Source organism: Hippocampus comes, unplaced genomic scaffold, assembly GCF_001891065.2.
Source record: "Hippocampus comes isolate QL1 unplaced genomic scaffold, H_comes_QL1_v1.1 scaffold283, whole genome shotgun sequence".
NCBI lineage: Eukaryota > Metazoa > Chordata > Actinopteri > Syngnathiformes > Syngnathidae > Hippocampus > Hippocampus comes.
In genome coordinates this window covers 262,908-290,127 of record NW_017806234.1, presented here as the reverse complement: position 1 = coordinate 290,127, position 27,220 = coordinate 262,908, and the positions used below count along the sequence as shown (strand labels likewise).

The following is a 27,220-nucleotide window of genomic DNA, read 5'->3' as shown; positions in this document are numbered from 1 at the left end:
CACGTTTGACTGGATATATACATATGTTTGGATGGCAATTAGCAGAGACAATTCAACAATGTCCACTTAAATGGACACGGGTGAACTGAAAAGGCAGAAAGTTTAAGACATGATCGTTTGTTACCTAACTTCCGCCTGCTACGACTTTCGAGTCATCGGGAGCAAACTCCTCCCTCCGGAGTTGCTCGCTCTGCTGTCATGCATCGGAATGAGAAAACCCAATTGTAGTACGATGCAGGGCTGAAGTTGACCAATACTTTTTTCGCTTTGAAAGAATTCACGTTTCAAGGTGGAATACCGTGCGTGCGTGAAGGTGGACTCGCCTCGCCGCCGGTGCATTTGTGGAAGGCTCATTCTCCCCGCTTGATGGGAAGGGCGAAGCGGAAAAAAGGGGGAAAGCTCTCCGCTCAGCTCATGCGCCAAGCCGAACGCTCATCGCGGCCGCGGGGCTCCCTGTTTGCGGGTAAAATGTAGTGCGTCGCCACGGGGGACCCGGAGCATGTAAAAGGAAAGCCACCGCCGCGACCGGAGCTCGACACCAAGCGCGATATGTCTGATGTGACGGCGAGCAAGAGCGTGGAATGGCTGCAAGTGGAGTTGGACTCGGGCGCCTCTTCGGTCCTCCTGCTCGACTGCCGCGCACACGAGCTGTACGAGTCGTCTCACATTGAGGGCGCTATCAGCGTGGCCATCCCGGGCCTGATGCTCCGCAGGTTCAAGAAGGGCAACATCCCCATTCGGACCATCATTCCCAACCACGAGGACAAAGAGAGTTTCACGCGGAGATGTCAAACGGACACGGTGGTTCTGTACGACGAGAGCACCGTCAGTTGGTCGGACAGCGGCCCCCCGTCGTCCGTTTTGGGTTTGCTTCTCCAAAAACTCCGTGACGACGGCTGTAAAGCGCACTACCTGGAGGGTATGTGTCGAAATAAGTTACTTGGAGCGATAGATAACATGTCGTGAACTCGAGCTGTGTGTACTGAACCGTGCCGTGCAGAGTTAAGTCGTGTTTACTTGAAAATGCAAACACGCTTTATGTCACTCACATCAAACTAGTCGTAGTAATAGTTTTGCGTCATTAACGCGAAGGCTGATTTGTTTTGGTTCTTGTGCTTGAATAGACGTCGAAAGCGTTGCTGCACGTTTAAACTTTTGAAAAAGGCGATTCCTGTTTTTATTAACACTGTATATACTTTGTGGTTGTATTGGTCCCCTCGAAATACCCCGATAGTTTAGCGGGTGCTTGTTTTCTAGGTTTGAAAGCTCTTAGTGTGTCATTGAAATTATCAATTAAAATTCCAAAATGGCTACGTTGTGTTTTGCTTGCTGCAGCAGGCATGCATTTCATGAATGGTCTGTTCGTGGAACCGGATCTACTTGTGTAGTATACCACTTCACTGCAATGCTGCACATTCTTCACTGAAATGACATCATGTTGTTGATTCTCTAAACCAGGAAGCTGTTTTTTCCCCATTTGTGTTGTTTTGGTTACCCTCCAGGTGGCTTTGTAAAATTCCATACCGAGTACCCAGAACACTGTGAGACGCTCCTCGACAGCTCCTGTCCTAGCTCCTCTCCTCCGCTCTCCTTTCTGGGTTTTGGAAATTTGCGGATCAGCTCTGACTGTTCAGATGGGGAATCTGACCGAGAACCCTGCAGCGCCACTGAGTCAGAGGAGAGCCCCCTTCCCAGCAATCAGCCAGCCTTCCCGGTTCAGATCCTGCCTTACCTTTACCTGGGCTGTGCCAAAGACTCAACCAACCTTGATGTGCTGGGCCAATACAACATTAAGTACATCCTGAACGTCACACCCAATCTCCCCAACATGTTCGAACATGAGGGGCATTTCAGGTATAAACAGATCCCTATTTCAGATCACTGGAGTCAAAATCTATCCCAGTTCTTCCCAGAAGCCATATCATTTATCGGTGAGTGTGCATATGCACTTTCACTCCTTCCACCAAAATGTTCTATTTTCCTTTTGTTTATTATCACAGTGACATGAGCTTTTGAGGTGTTACATGTGCGTCAACTGGATCGATCTCAGTGACCTCACTGCTAATCAGCTGTGAAATTCCCACACCGTTGTTTATCCTTGCACAGTTAATTGGTTTGATTTTTTTTTTCCTGAGTGGAATCCAGAGTATACATTGAAAAACAATCTTAAGCACGATAATGGCTTGCACAGTATGCGTCTCGCATAGACGTGTAATAAGTTTCATTGCGCTGACGGTGGGCTTAACTGTTGTACAGTATCTCCAAAATGCTCACTTTTCAGGGGACCCCAAAAACGGGATGTGATTAACATGGCATTGTCAAAGAGCCATTTTCAGGATTCAAGAGTGGGCAATCATAGAAAAGAATAGAAAATGATATAGTCACTCCAAGGACCAAATGTGGCATGCAGGGGGTGGGCGGGTCAGAAAGGGAGGTGGAGTGGAGTGTGTGTGTGTGTGTGTGTGTGTGTGTGTGTGTGTGTGTGTGTGGAGGGGGTATGAAGTTTACCAAATTGTGACATAGAAGGTTTTGGCACAATGCCAGCAATACAAAATGTTATACATTTATTAGGCTTTGACCAATCAGGAGATGCACACCCTGAACTGGTTGCCAGCCATTAGAAGTCAACTTTTTTTTGAATGATTATTGGTTCTAGGGTGGTGTTTTTTATATTACTCGATAAGTGGTTGTTTATGCTGTAACCAAATGCAAAGACTGCCAATTGTTGTTAAACAGTTCAAACAAGGACATATTGGTACTGAGAAGGCGCACTTCATCCGTGTTATCTGCTTCCAATTTGAGTGACACTTTCGAACTTCGATTGCTCTCAAAAGCAGAGTTTGTTTGTCGGTTTCATGAGAGGTTGAGTGCTAGAACCAGGAAGGAAGTGGCACTTGCACTCTGTGCTGCCTCTGATTGCAGGGTCACATGCTAGTCTGGAATCTGCCGGATATTTGGTGTGTGTCTTTTTTTTTTTTTTTAGCAAATGAATTCCCAGAATCAGTCTCAATCCCTTTCAGTCCTCTGTAGAATCTTATAATGGCGTCATTGTGCCAGCAAGCTGATTGTTTATGTCTACTTGAGTCACGTTGATGAATGAAAATATTCACGAAGAGTCTAAAGATTGTGCGAAATTTGCTAACACGCCGGCTTTGTTTTCCCCTCGCAGACGAAGCTCGGTCCAAGCAGTGTGGCGTTCTGGTCCACTGTCTGGCTGGCATCAGCCGCTCTGTTACCGTCACCGTGGCTTACTTGATGCAGAGACTCAACCTGTCGCTCAACGACGCCTACGACTTTGTCAAGAGAAAGAAGTCCAACATTTCCCCCAACTTTAACTTCATGGGCCAGCTGTTGGACTTTGAGCGGACGCTGGGCCTGCACAGTCCCTGCGACAACCGCTCCACCGGCGAGGAGCAGCTGTTCTTCACCACGCCAACCAATCACAACGTCTTTCAGCTGGACACACTGGACTCGACCTGAACGTCTTGAACGTCGATGGTGGTGGTGGTGGTTTTACCTTGTCAGCTTCCTGACTTCTCTGCAACTTTGGCAGGGAACAAGCCATATTTGAGTCAGACGCTGTCGGATGCCTTATTACCTAACACGAGGAGAAATGTGTTCATCAGTACGTGACTTTAATAGATGGTCATGTACCGCCATAATAGTCAGAACGTGTCCAAATATATCTGTTGAGATTGCTTTTTGACTGTTACTTGTTTTTGTTTCATTTGATTTTTTTTTTAAACCAGCTTTCTTTGAATTAGTCATGACTGCTGCTTCAATGGTCTTAATAGTCTTTGTCAATCAGAATGTTTTGCAACTAAGGGAAAATAAGCTACTCCAGTCATCCGGCCTTGAATTTCTGTCCCTTTTTTTTTTTCAGTCTGTTGGCCGTTCAGCCGTTGTGCGGTTGAAACAAAGCGCCGCAGTGGGTCCTGTTTTAAGTCTGAATGTTCTCACTCACACTTTTTAACAACAGGAATGTAACTGTAAGTGGCTGCATACTCCACAAGCACCTTTGGAAGCATGTAACACTGCTCTTTATTCTGTTGCTCACAGACGACTGAATTTGCATGACCGTGTTCCGCCTTGTACCGCAGATCTTGTTTATATCATGAAATCATGAAATTAAGCTTGCGGAACTGGACCAAGGTTTTGTCATCTTTTCACAAAAGTGTAACAGGATTACTTACCCTCAACCAATAACGGACAACTATGCGCCTTCTTTTGTATCCTTGACCGTATTGTGTCCGGAGCGCCACACTCTGTGGCACAATGTCGCTGAAGGGAAACGCGATGGTGCACGATTAGCCGTCTCTTTGCCCCCCCGAGCCTCCGAGCTAATGAGAATGAGTGAAAGTTGGACTAACGTGTTCTTACCTCACCGAGAGCTCTTTTTCAGGGATTTTTGTAGGCATCTCTATCATGTCAAGTGCATCAAAGGGCTGTTTTGGTTGCTACGTTTGTCAAGATGTACATAGAGTCAATTGTAACTGGGGACCCTTTTCTCAAAAATAATGAAGGATCAAACAGTGACTTGATTCTGACCCTTATGTGTAGTGTCTGTTGAACTAAAATGTCCCAAATATTCTGTATAAGTTTATGTAACAAATATATTGTATATTTTTACTTGAATATGCTCTTGTGTTCTCTTTGTGTTGGGTGTCTTACATGACAATCTGCGTATATATGTCAGACACCAAATGCCTCCACTTAAGATCTAAATGATTCTGAATTTAATTCTGCCAGTGCCAATAGAATACAGTAGCTTCTTTTTGACCCGTTTTCACTTTGCATTTTGGTGATATTTGCACGACGGCACTCTGGACCTCACCTCTTTCTGCAACCGTGAATCTTATCGACAAAATGTACTGAGGTAAATGAGATGTCCTTAATGCAGTTTGTCCCTTGTGCCATCTCGTCAAGCCAACGGTTAGCGGTTTACATTCAGGCGAAAATGTTTATTGGGCGTCGCTTCCTCCGACAAATGATTGTCAATTGTGTTTGCTTCTTCCTTATCTTAATGTTCTATTTCTGTACCCGAGATGCTTTATTGGCAGAGCGTTTTCTCTTTCTGTCCTGTCTGTGTAATATATTCAGTAATCGTATATGCTCAAGAGAAACCTAATAGTGTACAACAAATCCACTTCCGTGACAGTGTTATGCAGCAGGGAGAAGACGTGTCAGGAAGGAGGACTGTTCTATGTTGTATGAGGCAGTTAATTGTCCAACAGCTGCCCTTTAGGATTTAATGACTTACACACTGTGCTGATGCTGTATTAGTTCCATCCTCACGACTGATATGCTTGAGAAAATAAGAACGGGCGTTCGCACCCCCCCTTCAACTTTTGCAGCAACTTTGCGGCGCATGAAAGGGCATGCCTGGCAACGCATCACAGTGCAAATATTGAAAGCTATTGAGTGATGAGCTTTTCTCGCAAGACTGAACCAGGCATGTCACATACCTGCGGGCCAGATCTCTGATTAGGCCTGAAAAGACAGTGGTGCCAAGAAATACGTAGGCCACAGAAAGCTGCACCCCACCATAGCGCTGCCGTGCCTTTCTTTCATAAAACAGAAAATCTCTTCCATGGGATCTTCCACAAGACGCAGATACGTTTATTCAAGCTTCATTTAAGACACCGTTTGGTGTATATCTGTGCAAGGTTGTAAATCATTTTGATCAAGCGGTGCTATCGGTTGTTGAGGTCAAATGTGTGGTCAAAAGCAATGGCCTGTGCACTTTGGCCCACGCTCTCAATCACTTTTTTTCTCCCTGCTAGGTCACGATTGATTTGTTGATGACAGCATCTTTCCTCATTTCAAGTACCGTTACAGTTTTACGGTCCCTTACATTGAACTGAGAAGCCCTTGAAGTACAGATATGGAAAATACAGGTACTTGAGTTCTGTTGGCATCTTATTCCATTTGCGTGCAGCAGAGCAGCTGAATGCTGATGCACCGTGTTTGCTTTGATCTCTGGGCTCCACTGATGGACCCGAGTTTGCCGAGCTCAGAGCCCTACTGGGTTCATCTTCCATGAAGCATATCTTTCATGTCGACCGGACCTAAGCCATTGTGTCATTTATAGACCAGTCATAGCATAATGTTCAAATCTCTTCAACTGAATGGGAGCCAAATTCTTACGGACTGAAATGATATGTTGTTCTCATTTTTAAATTTATTTTTTTGTGAAGTGAACTGCCGAATTGTCAGTTAATTTATATCGCGGACAAAGTCAAGTCTCTGAAGGCCATCAATTAATAAAATAAATCAGGGTTTAGGACCATGTGGCTTCTCCAACATTTTGATCTTGTTCATCCGGACATTGTGATAACTACTAAATATGATATTTGGCCTCTGTATTAGTATTGGATGGGATGGGCTCCACTTCCGAGCGTAGTACGAAGATCGGTGAGATGACTAAATCTAGAATGCATTTTTTTTTCAATGCCAAATGTGCTAGCTCAGCATTCATCGTTGTGGAAGCAGATGTGCATGAGGCCGCTGGGATTTGAGCTGGGTGTCAAGGCCCATTTGCAATGTGTTTATGTGGTATCGAAGCCAGTCGGCGCTGGTTTACAATCACATCTGCTGTGGTCATAAGAGCATGCTTATCATACTGCGTGGCTGACAGTATGTTGCTCACAGCTGCCTCTTCCTGAATTTCACATTTGCCATAGAAATCAGTTTATTTAACTTGAGGAATAGATGCAGTCATTTTTTTAGAGAAAGGCCAAAGTAATGTTGTTGTTGGGAAAGAGGAGCGACAGTTTGAATAACAGCATTTCTCTGTGTGCTCCTTTGCTTGTCCATCAGATGGTCACGGCAGGGTAAAATAATCCTAATCTCAACATAGATGACATCATGACACTGGGCAGCGATGACATCATGCATATATTGTCATCTTTTTTGAAAGACATCACTTTATAGGTTTAGCTTCTTGGCCCGGTTGGATAACCAGGATACCTTCCATGCTTGCTCCAAACCATGATGGCAGCTGACATGCCCAAAAGGGAGTTCCTTGAATACTTTTAATGGCTACGTTTGGTGACTGGAATAGCTCTGCTGTTACTGAATCATCTATACTTGCATTGGAATGTGGATGCCTTAATCTCCTTTTATTTGAGATTGAATACATTTTCGGTTCTTCATTCTTGCCAACACGTGCGATGGATTAAACAGATCCGGAGTCAGATTCCCTCACCCCCAACACGACAGGACACAATAAAGGCTGTACAAGGCGCCATTATGTGTTTGATTTTGTCACCGTACTATAAGATGAAATGTGAAGACATCCATCATATCATGCAGTATTCTAGGACCACATTGCAACCCTATTTGATTTTTAGTAAATACTGTATCCGTATCAAAACAACAACGGACCCTATAGCCCTATTGTGACGTGTCCTTGGAGGGTAATGTACAATATGCCCTCTGCTGTGTAAGCTAAGCGACATGTTTGTCCATGAGAATATAGGTCGTGTGTGAAGCAGAGCCACATGGAGTCCTGGTGGTGGAGCGATCCGCCCATCTGTTACTAGCAGAAGTCTCTAGTCTGGGCCAATTCCACCATCCGCCACTTTACAGTAGACTGAGCTCACAAGTGTACGGGAACAAATGTGCATGTTTGCACTTGAGTCTGTGGCCAAGCGATTGAAAGGGGACGCTGGTGTTTTCTGACATGGCTCACTCGACGCAGAACACAAAGGTCATCGTTCTGTCATGCGTTTTTAGCGCTGGAGCGGTGCAGGAGGCAGATCTGGGAGCTACTCGGCCGTCTGCTTTATTGGTATACTTCACGGAAGGCCACAAGCTGCTTGCTGTCCAGATTGGATAGATGAGCCCAAAAAGGGGACTCAGGATGCTCAATTTAGCTGCTGACCAAAATTCTGTTTTATGATCTGAAAAAAAAAAATCCTGGATGAAAATATACAAGTACCCATGTAAAAACTGAGCTATGTTGAAATCGTTTGGAGTAAAGGGAAATTTGTTATTATTTGTTTGTATCTGACTTCAAAACTTAGTTTCACATGTGACATTTGACCTAGTTCAAGCACAACGGATCAAGCGGAATATCAAAAATGTAGTTATTTTTTCTTTAATTATCTTTTTTAAATGAATGTACTCTAAATTTTATAAAACCACTTGTATTTCTTTACTTTGCAATCATTTTTTAAAGCTGCTTTGGTTTTGTCTGCTTTGCTTCTGAATGTCTTTGACCGTTGTGTTTGTCAATACTTGGAGCTGTTGTGCTTTTGCTTGTGTGAAGCACATTGAGTTGCCTTGTGAATGAAACGTGCTATAAAAATAAAACTGCCTTGCCCTGCCTAGGTGCACAAATCATCAGAATAGTATAGATTTGGTAGCCCATATTTCTTGCTGCGATTTCCCTTTGGAAAGTGGTAAAAATAGATAAAGGCTCCAGTGGTACAATCAAGCTAAACAATCATCATCATTCATTTGAATCAATGACTAGTTATTGTGGAATTTGCAAATTCTGTGTCTTTGGGGCTCGCTGTTGTGTGGGCCATTATGTCCAGGCAGTGCAGAGACAGTACTTCAGTGTTCTCAGCCCCACAAGTGGGTTGGAGCGTTACCATACAATATTCTGTCTGTTCAAGCTGGATTTGCAGGCCTTCCGCTCTCTTTTTGGGTCATCTTCCACTTCCTTGTTGTGTATTTATGACAACTCAAACAGCCTACCTCTTTCTCAACCAAAGATGGCACTTGTCCAACTTTTTGTAATTGATGGATAGTTATTTTAGGCTTCAATAGTACTCTGTCTTGGTCTGAAGTGATTAACAGCACAACAAAAGCAGTTGTTTTTTTTAATACAGTAGGAGCTAACAAAAGAGGAAACGCTTGTTTATTTTGTTTTAGTTGGCGTCATGACACCTTTTTACACCGTGTGATATGAGAGGCGAGAAAGACAGGAACCGTCACTTGAGGCCTTCCTGTGTGGGTGGCACAAAACAAAGATGGCATGAGTGGTTAACACCCTCATCCGCACGGTATCCCGCCTAGTCCGCACTCTGCCGAGGATTTTGTGACTCCTTTTATAACGCTATAAATCAGACAGTGTTGGGAATAGGTTATAAAAGCATCACATTATTGGCACAGCTCAGTGACACATCTGGTAGCCCAATTTCATGATGCACATGAATGTCAATGAATCACTTATAAATAAAGAAAGTAATACAGAGGTGGTATGTGCTGTGTTTGTGAGACTCAACCTTACCCACTGATCACACACACTGGTTGAATAAAGCTGAATGAAATCAGTTATATAATGCTGATGGTGTACTCTATATTGCTGTTATCGATGCAGATCCTTTGATATCTCATCGGTGTCACTCCTCCTCTGTCACGCTGGTCTCATGCTACCTTTTGTGTCACCGGAATCCACGGTGGTGAAGGTGCCTCCTTAAACTGCAATGTGTGATAATAACATCCAGCATGAGTCATCAGTCTGAGCTTGCGTAAGAGCCTGCAGCTTGTGGCGCCACACCCCACATTCATTCACACACAACTTTGCTGCTGCCGGGCCTCCCATTGATGGCGGGGAGAGCACCACTCGACCTCTTCCACACCGCACACACCGGCTTCGCGACTTCACAGATGCACTTTGTGACGAGAGGAAGCGCAGCCAATCGATGTCGCCTTGTTTATTCACCAGCCCGTCCACAGTGCAGCTGTGCGACGCAGGACCGTGGCCAGCGGGACTGAATGGTGTTGACAGGACCCTCAGGGGAGCTGGGGGGATGGACTGAGAGGGCCAAACAAGTCAGAACACTGACATCATGAAATACACTCATCTACTCACTCACTGCTACTGCCCCCCCCCCCACAATGAATTGAAGAACATCACAGATTTTCGAGCCTTCTCCAAAGGACCACAAATAAAACGTGTCAGCATTGATTAACCCATATGTTATCAATGCACTAAATGTGAGTGAGATGCAATCCATGTGGGGAGTGGAATTGTTATGTCTATTTTGGGGGGGCTGAAGCCCTCTGATCAAAGACCCTGATAAAAATGCCGACAAATACACTGGAGGTGTCAGCTCCCCCACCACACTACAACACCACAGCGGTCATAAGAGGACTGTGGAAGAAAATGTGGGTGTGTTGCGCATGGCTGAGGCTGGGCGCTGTCAGTATCGTGGCATGGTTGTGTGTACTCATTTTGAAAACTTAACTAACAGCACTGTTATGTTTATTTATTTATTTGTTTATTTTTCTAATTTATTTATTTTTGCAGTCCAGCGTCACAGTTACTCGTGTTAGAACTTGTGCTGTTATTTTGGTAAGTACCAGGAAAACCATTGGAAAATGTCTCGATCACCTCTTAAATTGAACTCTTATGAGCTGATTTTATTGTCGTTGATCAATTGGGTCAAACAAATGTACCTTTTATTGTATTGTACTAGGTGTTTAAATTGAACGGGAAACTGAAGAAACAAGGGTGGTCTCAATTTTTCTCCGTGTAAGTGGCTGTGGTTTGTCACTTGAAGCTTTCCAATCTTATTTTTTAGTTGGGGCTACAGGTGGAAATTAGCTACAAAACTACTATCTTGTTCAACATTTATCCTTTGCTGTACATGGTCCCTGACGTGAACAAACAAAGAAACAAAACGACTTATTTATTGAAACCTGAAGCAAGTCCATTTCCATTCGTAAATATTAAAGACAGTGAAGGATTACATGATCAGTTAATGCGCGATCATCGACCAATACTTTGGTTTTTTTTTTTATGGCAGCACAAATTGTTGGCTTGTCACCGAGCTTCTCAGTGAGCAAAACACAGCGCCAAAGCTTGTCTTGACACCGGCAGACTGCTGACATCAAGTGGTGGGCGCGCTGTAACTGCATTTGCAGTAACTGCGTGACTCATCCAGCTCTGGCGTGTAAAATGCCATCAACATTCACGTCGTCCTTATGTTTGCCCAGGATTTTTTTCTTCCTGCTTGTCCTCCTCACGGTCACAAGCAGGCTCGAACTTTTAACTTGTACCGTGTATGGAACAATGGAAGAAAACAGAGGTCGATTTCGCTTCTGGTAAATCTGACGCCTAGAAAAGAAGCACAAGAGCTCCATTTCAAACCTCATCCTTCTTCAGAATCAATCAGTTTTAAAAGGTATTTGGCCCAAGATGTTCAAGGGTTGGTCGCCAGGGCTCAACCGGTTGTCATCCAATCCTCCGCGGGGACAGCACGCTGAGGTCTGCAACACGTTTCTAGTTCTTTATAAGGACAAAGGCACGGGATTGTCAATACCAAGACAGTCACTCCAGATCCCCTAACATGGGCACCAACATGATTAGACATAAATAGCTCCTGTCCCAAAAGACAAGAGAATCGCGCAGCGACCATGTGAATCGCATGCGTGCCACAGGCAAGCGGCAGACTCTAGCAGAAGAAACAAGTGGCTACGGATGTGAGATCCACGTTTAGAATTAGTCGTGAGGATATAGAGCATGTGGAAAGAAAATATTCGAGTGATTTTTATGTGGAAGTAAAATAGGATGAATCAAAGTGCTCTGACAAATGCCTCTTATTTATTTCTTGACCGCATATTCCAAGCACATTGTCAAACGCGTGCTTTTCAAGGCTATGAGAAGGGAAACAACAAGTCCTGAGGGTGTCTCAATCGTACAAAAATGTTTGCCATGTGCATCACGAAATATGCTCTTAAAGTCACTGTATAGACTCAGAGAAGCATTCTGCTTTGTGCACACAGCAATACAACATCAAGCGCTAGGTGAAAATACCTGTAAACGGAACTTACGACATTAAAAAAAAAAGAAAAAAAGATTTCAAATGGAATATGTAATTTACACAAATTCAGGATACGTTGGCACAAAATCTAGTTACAAATTGTATTTACAACGATGCAAGTGGAGGTGGTCGGAAAAAGAGAAAAGCAAGAGTCAGATGCAGAAAATCTTGCAGTCGTTCCAAAGCTGCATCCCAAGTCAGCTTCCAGTTTTCCAGATGTGACAGAGGAATACAAAAATAATCTTCTGCTGTGATGAATTACTCCACTCCTTTCATGAACTCCAAGAACTCTGCAAAATGAGCGAACAGTGACAAACACACGCCAAATAAGAAGAACTCATCTCTTGGTTGTTCCACAGTGTGCAAATGATACAAAAAGGTGATCCGTGCAATAGATTAGTCCCAAGAAGATTCACAACATATTCAAAACACAGAGTGGACTTGGGACTGCCGAAACTTTCCTTTTTTCATGATCACACGTGAGCTTCACACGAGTGACAAAAGAAAGCACTGCAGACTATTAGTGACTTCCGACGACTCACCGTCGTAGTCAATTTTGCCGTCGTTGTTCTTGTCCCCGTCTTTCATCAGTTCCTCGATGTCGTCCTCAGTAATCGCTTCTCCTGTTGATTCCAGCATCATTTTCAACTCGTCCAAGTCGATGTAGCCATCTGCGTTTCTGCGCAATCACACGTGAAAAAAAAAACAAACACATGAATGCATGTATGGCGTGGTACTGCGTGAGCCAGTGTGTCTGTGTGACCGCTAATTGATCGCATCTTGCATCGAATTGTTTGTGATGCTTCAGTTTGGAAGAAGATCTGTCTGGCTCACACCATGAGGCCACTTGAATGTAGTTGGCTGCCAAGAAGCATTAAGGAGTAACTGCTGGGCTTAGTGGTGCTTTTGTCAGTGCACGTAGCATAGCAACTTGATTACCACTCTGGTCGTGTTCGTTACATCTCATTTAAATAAAAGCTTTGTTGCAGTCAACTTTAGAAATGGAGAAACGCACTTGTCAAACATGCGAAACAATTCTGCCAGTTCCTCCTCGGACTTCCCTTTGCTGTCGTCCTTCATACATCTCACCATCATGACTAGGAACTCGTCAAAGTCCACCGTGCCGCTCCCTGCGCAGAGACACACTTGACTAAATAGTTGCCTCTTGGACTTCATCACCTTTCATTGTTGGGATTAGCAAAAATGCTGCAGCCGAGTTACAATCAAACATTGGTTCTATGATTTCAGTATTTTGCTTTTGGGGCAAATCTGGCACTGCCCCACCAGATCGAGGTAGTGCAGTGGAAAATAAGTCTCGATAAACTTGTGATGTTGATGTATTTGAATGCCTTGCAATGGGCTGGTGACCAGTTCAGGGCGGTTGCCGCCTCTCTCTCACAGTCACCTGACATTACATTTAGAAAATGACTGGATGGACAAATGATTGTGTAGCCCACAGATTCTTTGCAAATCCACTATTGGGCTATATGTCTTACTCACTAAAATTTAAAATCACTTGATGATAACACACACAGGCTGCACGAGGCATGTCAATCTATGGCCGGCATCTGGCGGGATCCACGTACCTCCAAAAGCATCACTTTCCAGGAGATCCCCAAAATAGCATGCTTGCTCAACCATTCCCGTTGCATCATCAAAGAGTTTTCAACACTTTAGATTGGTCAATCCTCAGTAAAAAATAAGAGCCTCAGGGGTGGACTGAAAAAAATATGACATTTACCAAATTGTGACACAAAAGGTTTTGGCTGGATGCCAGCAATGTGCGATTTATTTCGGGACTGGATTTTCAAAATTGGAAGCCCATCAGATAATAACAGAGAGTACTGTTGTTTCATGTTGTGACACATCGCACCTATGCAGGCTCCTCAGCAGTTATATAAAATTTCTCGGTGCCAAGAATTTGCTGAAGTACCCAAGAAGTAGGCGCGCCACCATTTTCTTTTCCTATCAAAACAGCCACTGTCTGATTTACCGTCTTCATCCACCTCATCAATCATCTCCTGCAGCTCCTCCGGCGTGGGGTTCTGGCCCAGCATCCTCATCACCTTCCCCAGCTCCTTGGTGCTAATGCAGCCATCTTCTGCATCTTGGACAAAAATGTCAAATGCGGCCTTGAACTCTGTAAGAACAGCCCGACGCATTAGCGACAAGTGACAGAAATGAAAACATCGCATTTCATTCATAAATACAGAAAAGGTTTTGCTTGAGTTGTTATGAAATGAAATATAAGGTTTATGCTCAAGTCACTTGCCATTTTTCTGTTCGTCTGTCAGCTGCTCAACCTGCAAACAGTACACAAGAGTGTGTATTTTGGCAACAGACTCTGATTTGTTTTCAGTTGTGTGCCGCTTTTGAACACACCACCAACTCATAAAATTATCTTCCCGCAGCAATGTTTTGAATCGGCCCTTGCGAATTCTACTTTTTCATCACTGTTCTCCCAAACAAAGGTAATATTTTTAGTTGGAAACCCCGGGCCATCCCTGACGAAACACAGACTCTATATGTCAAGTGTGAGCCAGTAAGAGGCGAGGGTAAAAATAGGCAGGAGGATCAGGAACTGCTGATAAAGGACAGAATACACCGTGTTTTAAATTAGCATAGCTTGTGGCTCTGGCGCAACAATAGAACGATAATCCAGGAAAAGCTACCACGAATGAAAGAAGGAGACAGCTGCTTATGTAAGAGTTTACGCTGTCCACCATAAATTAAATGCACCCCTCCCGCAAGGGATGATAGACGTGAAAGAATCAATCCACAGTACACACTCATTTGTAAGAAATATTCCCATATGCGTTTCCTGTTTGAGCTGCACTGCTTCTCTGGCATGGAGGCAGACAGCCGTTGGTCCACGCAGAGGCGGACGGACTCCCTTGGAGCTCGCAGGCTCACAGATAAAGCTGGAATTCAGCCCTGAGCTGGTGAGGGTGGGGCTTGATGGGATCGGGCTCTCTAAACCTCAAGCCCCTCTCCGGCACCAGAACACCACAAGCAACCAGCCCAAATTAGCACATGCGAAATTGGACTGATCCATTTGGAGTCATGAATGAAGTTGGCAGAAAGCTCCTGAGGGGTTCCTCTCTCAGGACTGACTGGGGTCAAATGGGCCAACATGGAGAGGTCGGATCAAGGCTCCTTTGACAGCAGCCGCTGATGGAAACCATTCAAGTCAAATGGCAACATAAAGCATCATACTGTATATGGGCAAACCATCAACAGATTAGTAACTTCTTGGGAGTTGCAACCATGAAGCAAATGTTGCCCAGAAGCTGATAGCATCGGCGATCGCCCGAGCAAATGAGCCCACGATTGTGTAGGGACGTACCGCTGCCTTGTAGATGTCGTTCATGTTGGAGGCTGGTCTGCTGCCTGTCTTGGCGGTGTCCTGCAGCCAGAAAGGAAGGGGGTACTGTCCAGCTCAGGGCAGGACGCTGGCCTCATCATGGCAAGGTTTTATAGCCGGAGCCCGCCGTTGTCTGGTCCCTCCCCAGCCGTGGGCAGCCTCCCCTCGCTGCGCGTCCACAAATGTGTGTCTGTGTCTGTGTGTCATACGGCCAATCCGTCACAATCACTGGGCTCAGATAAAAATGCAGCAACTCTTAGGGGGGGCATACTAGGGAATGGAATGACGAGAGGAGAGGGGAGTGTGGAGGGGCTTAATCTTTTGGGAGGGGGCTAAAGAGACACTCAACATTCCTCTAGGAGTGAACAAGGGACACAGCCAGCTCTGGAGAGCGGTGAGGGGGAAGAAGCTGAGAAGCGAGGCAAAGCAGACCACAAAGATCCGGAGAGAGACTCGGAAAAGTGGCAGCACCGTCAGAGGCAGGTGTGCACCCTGAAGGAACTTTCATTCGCAGTATAGGCTTTCACATTGCTGTATTGCAATTTTCATATAGTCACAAAATACTTGCTTTTCTGTCAGTGCTGATTTCCTGTTAATTCGGGTGAAACTTTGGAGCGTGTGACTGCAAATAATGATGTGTTGCTGAGTGTAAATGAGAGACTGTGCTGAGTGTGGTTGAGGAACGGGGGGGGGGGTGCAGGCAAGGTGTCAGGAGCAAGGGGGAGGAGGCCTTATTTTGTCCATACCGGACCCCTGGACTGGAGGTCACTATCAGCACTTCAAAAGGACTCCCACAGCAGGATGACCGCTTCCAGACAACAAAAGGCGGCCAAAAGCGGGAAGAGCATATCCACATCAAACTGAGACTCACAATAGAAAGCCAATTCGTACCTAATCCGACGGACGCAGTTGATCACACCGAGATTGTCCTCACAGACCATTTGCCCATACCTGGAGACAATAACGGAAAACACACACACACACGCATGCACGCACGCATGCACGTACACACAACACACAAAGATAGGCACACTCTCTTTGGAGAATTTTTTAAAGGTGGGTCCAGGGAAAAGCGTCTTCGCCACTCTGCCTCGCTACCGTCCCGGAACAATTCCTGACCCAGAGCTCTGTCTATATTATGGTAATTGGCTTGATGTATGCTGTATTAGACTATGTGTTAGGGATTAAATACTTTTCTGTGTCACTGACGCCATACATGTGTGCATGTGGTAATTCGTGAGCCCATCAACGAGCACCCCAGAACTCCACCAACATATTTGATTTATTGATCAATTGGTTATGGAAATACAGTAGTGTGGGAATTCCACTTACAACCCAGTTAGTGTGGTTATGGAGAAAAAAAAAATACATGCATGGAGGAGCGTGTGCCATGTGGTCCGCAGCACACTGTAAAATGAAGCAGTACATCTTCGTAAAAAAGAAATACGTGAACATATCTGGAACAAGCCTGGAAAACCGTGACAATCGTTCATTCCAAAAAAATGCGCCGAACTCAAAGGTCATTTTTTGTAGGAGTAAATCATCTCGTCTCCCTCCTCCAACACCTGCACTTCATTCAAATGATCAGCAGAATGTCACAATGTCATTCAGGACAGAAGAAGAATGGCATTGCTACAAAATTCAAGTCCTCAGGCGAAAAGGACACCCGAATGGGCCGCCGGCCAATCACAGGGCAAACACACCGTCGAGACAGACAAACATTCACTCTCACATTCACACTGTCAGTGAGTGGGAAGTTAACCCACGCTGCCTCGCACAGAAGTCAAGCAACTGGTTTCAAGCATTGAAAAGCGTTTGGACACTTACTCTTGACAGAAGAAAATGAAGCCCCTGAAGGTTTTGAGACAAGACGAGGGCGCTTACTTTGTGCTCTGACATTTGACATTACAATCTGTAAGCTCGTCCTGGTAAATAACATCCTCAGAAAATGAAAGATTGTTTTTGTTTTTTTTTAATGCTGCTGAAGAAGTTTACTGTTGATCTTCACAGTGAAAAAGACGTGATGACCTTAGTCAGCATTCTTCATGCAGTTGCTCCCACGCGGTTTTATTTTCATTCTGATCCATCACTCTATTTTGTACAGCGCTTGATTTCTTGGTAAAGGGGAGCCTCCGGGCACGAACGCTTAGGGTGGAAAACGGTTTCCAAGTGTCCACTTCACAGCAGTGATCTGTCATTGGCAAGGTCAACTTCACATCATCTGCACAAAGAGGTCTGCTTGCAGTTTCGTATAAACGGACTTTGTGTGCTTCGATCTTGTGCACGGACTCTAGCCAGTCGATTTCTGCTTCCGCAATGTCAAAAACTGGCGCGCACCTCTCCTGCGACGCAATTAAAAGGAATCAGTGGAGGCACTTTCATTGGCCTGGAAATAAGTCGGCTGTTTTCACTCTCACAACGGTGCAAATGCCCCCCGTTCAGATGCGCCTGTCTATGAGAAAAACCCCAGAAATGTGTAAAGTTTGACTGCACTTTGTGCTAAACTTGCGCTGGGCACAAAATAAGGCCCCTTTTGTTTTGCTCACAAAACGCAGTTGTGTGAAACAGGATCACAGCATTTCAATTTCCTTAAAATGTCCCAAAATAATTCAAAATGGATCGATACAGAAGAGCAGAATCCTCGAGCCTGAGCTATATTGTCTAAAGATGCCCCACAACCCTAATCAGGATTAAAAAAGAAACCAAGCAAAACTAGTTTGATGGAAGGATGCATGGAGACAAAATTCAGTGATGACGGTTTCTTACTTACGCACGCGTAATTGATGCCAGGAAAGCACGATTCATTTTATTTCCTGTCATGCAGTGGTGCAAACTCTTCTCTGCATCAAAACTAAAAATATTTTTCCTGCAGATGTGGCTGTTTGTGTGGATAATCCACCAACAGCTTTTCCCTGGAACCTGACAGAATTTGACAGCGCTGATGGGGATTATACGGAAGAAGGCAAGACATGAAAGCCACAAAGGGGACTGTTATTTATTTATTTTTTTCCCTTCGAAATTCCACCGGCGCTTATTGCATTTGAAGCGATGGCACAGATGGACACATTTGAGTGAATTCGTGTTTTAAAATCGATTCCCAGAAAGCCAATGCAAGCATGCGCCTTCACATCTATTCATGGGCTTCCTTCATTCATCACCACGGACTGATCACCTGCCAATCAGTGACTGGCCTGGCATTGACACTCACATTCATAACAACAGCCAATTTCTTGTGTTTGAACAAAATCAATCAAGGTTTTATGCAGGTTAGTTTTATGTTAATGAAGCGTTTTCCCCAAAAGATTTATGTTATACTTTATGAATTTGAGTCCTTTTATGCAAAGTCAAGTATTTAGACAAAAGGAGTGAGTGCCTAAGGTGTGCAGTGGGAAATTATCAAATTTCACTAAATTTTTTATTCCATACAAATAAGTCTATGTCAAGTGACAGATTTTTTTTACTCCGATTGAAAAAAAAACCATGGAAAATGAGAGGGGGAATCTTTTTTTTAATCCCAGAAAACCAGGGAAAATCCAAAATGTGAAAAAATTTTGAAAAACAAAAAAATAACTGAATATGCAAATCCACAGGTGCCAAACTGTGATTATGGAGACGTTTATGTTGTAATATCACCACTCACCACTCAATGGCAGACATGCTCTAGTTGTACTCATTGTATATTGGGTCTTCTACTGCCCTGTACTACTGTACAACATGAAAAAGGCAATTTTTTTGGGGGGGGGGCGTTGAATCATATGCAGGACAAACATAGTACTGTATTTCAATAGTATCAAAATGTGGAGTATGTTGATTTTTGTGAAAAATGTACAAAATATGTTCTTGCAGTTAATGTTGGTTTCTTCAGCATTTTAGTTTCATCTTCGGATGTAAATTTTTATCAAGGGGGGGATTACAGTGTGTGGTTGTTTTGTTGTGGTTTTTTTTCTTTTTTCAAACCCTTTGTTGTTGGCTTATACTGTAGTAGCGAAAAATGGATCATCAAAAATGAAATACATTAAAATAGCATTTTTGTCAACCATCTGGTTGGTCCGATGTGGCCCCTGGGTAGCACTGATGAAAAATTGTGACCCCCGTCCAGCATTCAAGGTTCCCATCCCTGTTTTAGATGGCATCAATTGACATGCCCATCCAATTTTTGTGAGATTTTTGTTTGCTGGTGTGCCGGGAGATTCCACTCAGCAGATGGCGGTGTTCACTTCATGTCCCCTCAACGTGATATTTGCGCAAGACTGCCTCCGGAAATCCAATTTACCAACAGTGGGGTAGGTGAGAAATCTGGGTCAAACAAACCAACCAAAGCGCTTGCAGAAACATTGAAATTGAATAGTAGACAGCGCAAAACATTGCTCTCTTATCATGCTCCTTTGAAACGAGGCCACCTCTCTCTCTCTCTCTCTCTCTCCCTCTCTCTCTCTCTCTCTCTCTCTCTCTCTCTCTCTCTCTCTCTTTCTCTCTAACACACACACACACACACACACACACACACACACACACACACACACACGTACACAGCATGCTGCAGCAGGCTTTCAAAGTGACGAGCGATCATGCTGGTTTATAATGGGATGCTAATGGGGACTGGCAAGGCTTACAAGCATCGTGCTGCCACTCAGAGAGCTCACACTGAACATGTACGCGCACGCGCACGCACACGCGCGCACGCACACACACACACACACACACACACACACACACACACACACACACACACACACACACACACACACACACACACAGTGCCTTGACAAAGACCTCACATGGCTGCCACGCAGGTAGTGGCACAGGTTAGCGAGGAGGAGGGTAGGGGCTGCAAGTTAAACATGGTTTGTGATGCTCTTGTCCTTGCATCTCTCTTAGCCACTGGCCATAATAAAAAGTGCACATCTTGTGTGTCTCTGTTGAAGAGCACCAAAAATGAATTGACATCATGGGTCCATCGTTTGCAGTCAGAAAGCTGAGTGCGGAGGCTTCCAGGAGTGACGAGCAGGAGGCCCCGCTTTCTCATGTAAAGCTTGTCTTTGTTTTTATTTGTCTGCAAAGATTGTCAGCCGCATGGAAGCAAGCACATGCCGTGCGCTGTTTCATTGGCCCTTTCCACCAATTTCCTCTTACAAGGGTGAAAATGATGACGAAAGCGGCAGCCATTTCTTCTACACGGCGCAATCAGACGCCGCATCTCAAATCCACAATTCACCGCACACCGTTTTTGAGGGGTTGCCATAGTAACTCTGCTGGGTAGTAGCGGGGAGAAAATGAAAGATGAGTGGGGCTATTTCCCCTACTCGCGCGCACACACACACACACACACACACACACACACACACACACACACACTCCACTCCACCTCCCTTTCTGACCCGCCCACCCCCTGCATGCCACATTTGGTCCTTGGAGTGACTATATCATTTTCTATTCTTTGTCTCCTCCACCAATCAGAACCGCAGTTGGGGGCCGTGGTGGGGTAGTTGGGGTGGGGGGTCACAATCAGGGTTAATACACATCCATGTCTCCATCTGAACGGCATCACTCTGCATGTGCAAGTTGCATAAGCGTGCACATGTGCAGGCGCATCTCTGCTGCCACAATGCACCTGTCAGACAGACATTTGGCCACGAACGAGTGAAGAAACATCTCCGAGATTCGTCAGCATGTCGGACGCAGGCAGCACTCAATCAGCTGGCCGCCATTTGTCAACATCGACTGCTATAAAACAGCATACAGCCCAATTGAAACAATCTTGTGACATAATGATCGGGTCTGACATGCAGCTGAGCTCCAAGCATAGGTCTTATGCTTCCTCCTCCTTCCTCCTCCTCCTTCTTACCCCCTGTGTCACCACCTCCTTGATTGCTGAAAGGGAAGAGGGAGGCTGAGCCTCTCCCCCTCTCGTTCTTCCTCTATTCTTTCTTAATGTCCTTTCTATTTCTATTTCCATTTCGTTTTCAGCCGCCAGCAGCTTCTGACCAGGCGGGCTGTGACTTTGTAGCAAAGCCAGGTCTGCAAAAGCGCTTCACTAGCCAGAGGTTAACAGAAATTGAGAGATACTGAATGTTGTTAGGGATGAAGGAGGGGGTTGGGGGGGTTGCTTTGGATTCTGGCATCGGAGATTGAACAAGCCACTGGCCACGACCGCAGCGGCTTCCTGGGGTCGAATGTTTTCCACTCCACTACGCAACCAAGGTGTGAGCAACCCTCTACTAGTAAACTCGAAAACATTGCGGTCTTGTTCTTGAGACCGGACAAAGAGGACAGATGTTTTTTTCTTCACACCATAACTGAGGTGAAGTGCTGCACCTCTGAATGTTACGATTTTTGCATGAATATATACAACTGGGGTTGGATATGATGAGAATTAAGCGTTATGACACATTACATTTGACTTTAACACTGATTATGAGATTGTCTTTTTCATCATCATCATCATCATCATCATTATCATCATCATCGCCGCAAGTCAGCAACAAAGGTGCCTCACAGCACCAGTGGAAAGAAAACCTTCAATCTTTGTTTCAGACAAAACAAGATGGTCGTGAGCAACACGATGGAATGGGATGGGGTAACGTGATGAGCCGTGATTGCCATGGATGCCTGGCTACATTTTTAAACTGTCCAAAGCTTTGCCACGGTAGTTAGGTTGGGCAATAGTGGCTGTTTCACACACACACACACACACACACACACACACACACACACACACACACACACACACACACACACACACACACACACGGGGAAGAGAGGCTGTGTCACACACACACACACACACACACACACACACACACACACACACAGGTGTGAAGAAATGCATGCTTCTAATCTAGAACAAATAACCAACAAAGCAATAGAATGCAACAGAGACTTTCTTTTCTCTTCTCACATCCCACATTATTTTAGGCCTTACAACAATCTGCATGCCAAAGATGTACTGTACATGTATGCACACCGTGTGTTGTTGTGATATCTGTAAATGATTTGTACTGTCATCAGAGCACAGGAACTGATCACTCGGTGTTGCATAAGTACTCATCAAAGGGGTCGCGATTAGAGCTGATGGTCCAGCTGCATGCAAGCATGCATGCATGCAGCAGCAATGCAACGATCAAATGTGAGAATAAACACACATTTGCGGAAACAAGCAGAAGCTCCCCTGTGTCCCTGCGGTGCCTGTAGCGATGCTTCCCTTTGAGCTGATTTGGATGAAATAAACACATTGCTGTCATCGGTTCCAATCCAGTCCCCTCTCTTGTTTCATGGGGCCTTCCTGTAGGCCGTAAGCATTATGTTTGTTTTTTGTTTGTTGTTGTTTAATATTGCATTTGTGAAAAATGAATTGAGCAGAAAAAACGGTCGCATTTTGCTCCCCAATGCAGTACATATAGTCCACAAACACAATATTAATCGGAATGCCGTGTTTACATAAGTGGGGTTGCAGAAACAATACGAGTGTAGAGAAAATTTGGACTGGACTATCCCTTTAAATACAAAACAATTTTGTTTTCAAGATGTCATGAGGAAAAGCAGCCAGTAACATGTATCAAGGGAGGCAATCAGAAAACACCAAGAGGTCTTTTAAGCCTGTGTGAATACAGTCGAGAAAACCTGCCTATGCTAGTGAAAATCTCCTTTTACACGTGCGCACACAAACACACACAAATTTGCAGCGTCTTTGCCTGCTGCCTGTGCACTCAAAGAGCAGCACGATGAAATGGAATCCACCATTCCTCAGGGATTGTGACAGCGTTTCAGCAGTCTCTAACTGCCTTGCAATTTAACTGACAGTCAATCTACTGAGCGCAGATCGACAGAAGCGGCCTCACATTTTGGACTCGTGAACTTCACACATCAGGTTCCAGACATTGTTTTTTTTTTCTTCAGGTCAATTGAGAGCTGAAGAGACGCATCTTTTCTGATCATTCAGTCAAGAAAATCCAATTGGAACTTGGCGCAACCATCGTCGTCATGCAACTTTACTCATTATTCACTCGGCCTCATTTCAGGCCACTTCAAAGGAGGAATGTTTTGCTCTTTGTTGGGTTTTGCTCTTTGTTGGGTTTTTAAGTAACAGTAAGGTAAGAGAAAAACAACAGGATAAGACATGAGGAATACCGGAAGACTACAGACAAGTGAAATAGACTAACTGGCTAACAAAGAGAAATGTCTTCAGCACGTCCCAAAGGAGTGTCCACGACTCATACGGGGATTTGTGTTAACCAATCAGCTCCCTCAACCCTTTTGTGTCTCGTGCAGGTGTTTCTCGTTGTCTCGTCACTTTGTTTGTATTTAATTCCGTGGCTTCTGTAAGCCTTCGTTGGATCGTTGTGTGTTCCTGTCATATTTTGTTTCTGTTTTTGGGTTGTTTGTTACTTTGGTTTCATGTGGTCTTCAGGACTTTGTTCGTGTATTTGAGTTCGTTTCTCCAGTGTACTCCTGCAAGTGTTTTTTGGTTCATATACTGTATTTTGTTCAGTCTACCCTGGTCCTCCTCCCTGCTTTTCAGGTCCAGGCAATCACACAAGACATAACCCAGAGAACAGCTTATCATGTTATCAGGTTAAAGAGTGCATGAAAGGGTTAAAATAGAAGTAACAATCATCGAAGAAACAGATTTTAGTGGCCTCTGATTTGCACTATGCGGTGTTGAAAATGGGTGCATATGTAGTATGAGGTCATCATACATTTATTTGAGCTAACTGTCATAACGGCCCTCTGAAGGAAACCCAAACGGCAATGTGGTCCACCACAAAAATTATTTTGACACCCCTGATCTATAGGATGAACAAAATAATTCAGATCCAATATTTCCCAATGGGAAAACTGATTCTAAATATTTTCCGTCCTGGACTGGTTTGCGTTCAACCCAAGAAAGGTCTTTGAAAGATACTTGTTAAAACAGCGAATGAGACAGCAGGATTACATGAAAAGTAAACTTGAAGAGACTTACTAAAATGTATTCGATTTTGCTTGGATGTTTCAATGGCAGCCTCAGACATTTACAAGCAAATCAGTATCACTGTAAAAAACAAAAGTTGGCTGAACTCAACATTTTCAGGCAACAAACGGATACAATTTTAAGTTGGGCAACTAAGTTGAACATTTTAAGTTTTGCAGTTGTGGAAATTGGCTTTCATGCTTTTTACAACAAAGAAAGAAGAGTTTATAGAAGTGTTGTCCCTTGAATTGTCCCACCAACTTTAAGATATAAGTAACTTAGCAAATCATTTTGGAGCAAACAACTTGCTTGCTTTGTTGTACTAATACAGTTTCCATAAATTTCTATAATATATATTTTTCAGTTGTCGTCGGCTGTTTTTTACAGTGTATAAGCAATAAAGAAAATAAAGTAAGGATTTTGACCATGCAAGATACAGACATGATAAGTCTCATTATTTGTAATTCACAGACCAATCTGGGGCTGCATGCCAGGGGCTCGTTCGCAAGATAAATCGGCCTGAAATTCATTGGTTGTGTGTCACTCGCCTGCTCCTCTGTGCAAACACTTACACGAGCTGTCACAAACATACACACATGTCCCCTCGTGCCCTCATCTTCTTCTCTGCCATGCCGGGTTGCGCAGAGTGCAGTCTAAAATAAAATAAAAAATGAAAAACGTACACACACACACACACACACGCACACGCACGCACACACACACACACACACACACACACACACACACACGCAACAACAACAACAACAAAAAAAAAAAAAACACCTTAGCGTCAATCTGTGCAAGCCAAGTCCAGCCTTGGGCCTGCTAGGCTCCACTGAAGTGTGCCGTGATTTGACAGGGCCAGTGACGAGAGGCACTGTAAATATCCCCCCCGTCATGTGACTCACTTCATGGCCTCAAGGAGCCTACTAAAGGTCAGTGTTTCCTGATGCCATTCCCAACAACTAAATGAAGTCATTTCATCTCTTGCTCATGCGTCTGTCTCATTCGAAAGGGACGGACACGTTGGAGGTGTTGCATCAGAGCGCTCACATGCTGCGGCGCGCGGCACCACTGCAAGCGTGCATATACGTAATGCACGTATATACGGGGTTTGTTACACAAGGTCATGTGGCGTCTCTTCATGTACACGGATACGTGTAGGCCGCCAAGTGCACCGTCGGGCATGTAATCGCGTTCACAACCTCTGGGTTTGTCCTCATGTGCATCATGCCTGACAGTGACAGCGTGCGCTAACACGTCTTCAAAGTGTCACTCGCGGAACAAAATGGGATCGGTGGCCTGCAACACAGAACAATTGTTGTAAACATGACATCACCTGTAGTTAATTTACATGCCCTGGTCGTATGAAACATTCTTCTGAGTGACAAAGAATCGATACACATTTTAGTCATTAATTACTGGAAATTAAAATGTGGTCTATTTTTATCACTATTCAGATTCAGATTCAGATTCAGAAAACTTTATTTATCCCCGTGGGGCAATTAGAGTTGTGCAGAGCGGCTTATAGTAGAGACAGTAAGAGCAAGGAAAGACATAGGATAAGAGTAGCTTAGCACGTGAGGTCTTGAGGTAGTGGCTTCAGCATCGAAATAGTATTGCACATCGAGCAGTATTGCACAGTGAGAACACAGTAAGACAGTATTGCACATGAAAACAGTATTGCACGTCAAGTATTGCACTGTAAACCCGTATTGCGCAATGGGGTATGCGAGTTTGTATGGTGGGGGAGGGGTGTCAGGGATATTGGAAAAAGAGTTTAAGAGTTTTAGCGGAGAACAGCCTGGGGGACGAAGGTGGATCTCCTTCTCGCTGTCCTGCAAGCTGGGAACCGCAGCCTGCGGCCGGAGGGCAGCCATTCGAACGCGGGGAAGAGAGCATGTGAGGGGTCTTTCATGATCTGAGCAGCTAGACCAAGGATCTGCTGCTCGCACACTGCAATCAGAGGGCGAGTGGGAAGTCCGATGATCTTGGAGCACACTCTGCTGATGCTGTCCAGGCGCTTCTTCTCCTGCAGACTTTGGGAGTGGAACCAGCAAGCCATAGAGAACGAGAGGACGGACTCTATGAATGCCTGGTAGAAGGTCAGGAGGATTTTCCTGCTGACGGAGAAGGAGTTCAGTTTCCTGAGCAGGTACATCCTCTGGTGGCATTTTTTCAGGATCACCTCAGTGTTGGAGGAGAACCTCAGGTTATTGTCCAGGATGGTCCCCAGGTACTTGTATTCTGATACAGTTTCCACTGGAGTCCCCTGGATGATGGTGGGGATTGTCGAGGCCAGCTCTCTCTGTTTTCTGGAGAAGGTCACCAGCATGTCCTTGGTCTTGCTGACGTTCAGTTCCAGCCGGGAGGCGTCGCACCACTCAACAAACTGCTGCAGGGCGGGACCATGGTGTTGCGTGGAGCCGGAGAGCAGAGACACTAGGACAGTGTCGTCAGCGAACTTCACCAGGTGGATTTGAAATGCTTTCATTTAAGAAGCTCACAAAAGCCTACCATTTGAGAATGATTCGAGGCAGAGTAATTTGATTTATAGATCCTCAAAAGTATTTTTGCTGAGATTTTGCTATCAATTGATGCCAAGTCAATACTGGAAGCAGTATCATTAATACCAGTACCAACATATTATGGTATTTTAAATCACCTGTCCGATGAAATGACATGCTTTATGCAAATTAAACTTTCTTGTTGGATTCTTCTCTTAGCTTATTTTGATTGGATTTGCTACGGTCACACTAATTAGCTTATTTACCATTGTTTGAATGTTTGATACGAGGGCATTGGTATCGATACGATACCAACACTCACTTTTGTATGAAACTATCGATACTTGGTTCGATCTGCACAGCTCTACTCATCAGTTTGATTGTCCATCTCCTTGGCACTACCAGCGTGAACCAGATTCAAATCTGTGGTTGTATGTTAAGTTTGTAATGAGCAGTTTGCCATCGGGTGTTCATGGGTTGACCATCATAGCACCTCTTCCGTTTAAATGGCTTGGCGGTACAGGAATTTTGTTTCTACAATGTTATCCGAGATTTCACGTCACTGCCACAGATTACAAAATGGCAGAGTCCGTTGCAGCCTGACACTAAACGTGTGTTT

General features: G+C 44.6%; 2 protein-coding genes across 2 annotated transcripts; one reads left to right on the top strand and one right to left on the bottom strand.

Annotated features, from left to right (window-relative positions):
- Nucleotides 1–4,635, top strand: LOC109507261 (dual specificity protein phosphatase 7-like). The gene is made up of 3 exons (XM_019856575.1): nt 1–919; nt 1,503–1,931; nt 3,170–4,635. The coding sequence occupies exons 1-3, from the start codon at nt 550–552 to the stop codon at nt 3,478–3,480; spliced, it is 1,110 nt and encodes a 369-aa protein (XP_019712134.1). The 5' UTR covers nt 1–549; the 3' UTR covers nt 3,481–4,635.
- Nucleotides 4,636–11,538: 6,903 nt separating this feature from the next.
- tnnc1a (troponin C type 1a (slow)) lies at nt 11,539–15,150 on the bottom strand. The gene is made up of 6 exons (XM_019856524.1): nt 15,127–15,150; nt 14,053–14,083; nt 13,774–13,920; nt 12,796–12,910; nt 12,323–12,459; nt 11,539–12,070 (listed from the first exon to the last, which is right to left on the bottom strand). Exons 1-6 carry the CDS (start codon nt 15,148–15,150, stop codon nt 12,039–12,041), a joined length of 486 nt encoding a protein of 161 aa, XP_019712083.1. The 3' UTR covers nt 11,539–12,038.
- Nucleotides 15,151–27,220: the final 12,070 nt, after the last annotated feature.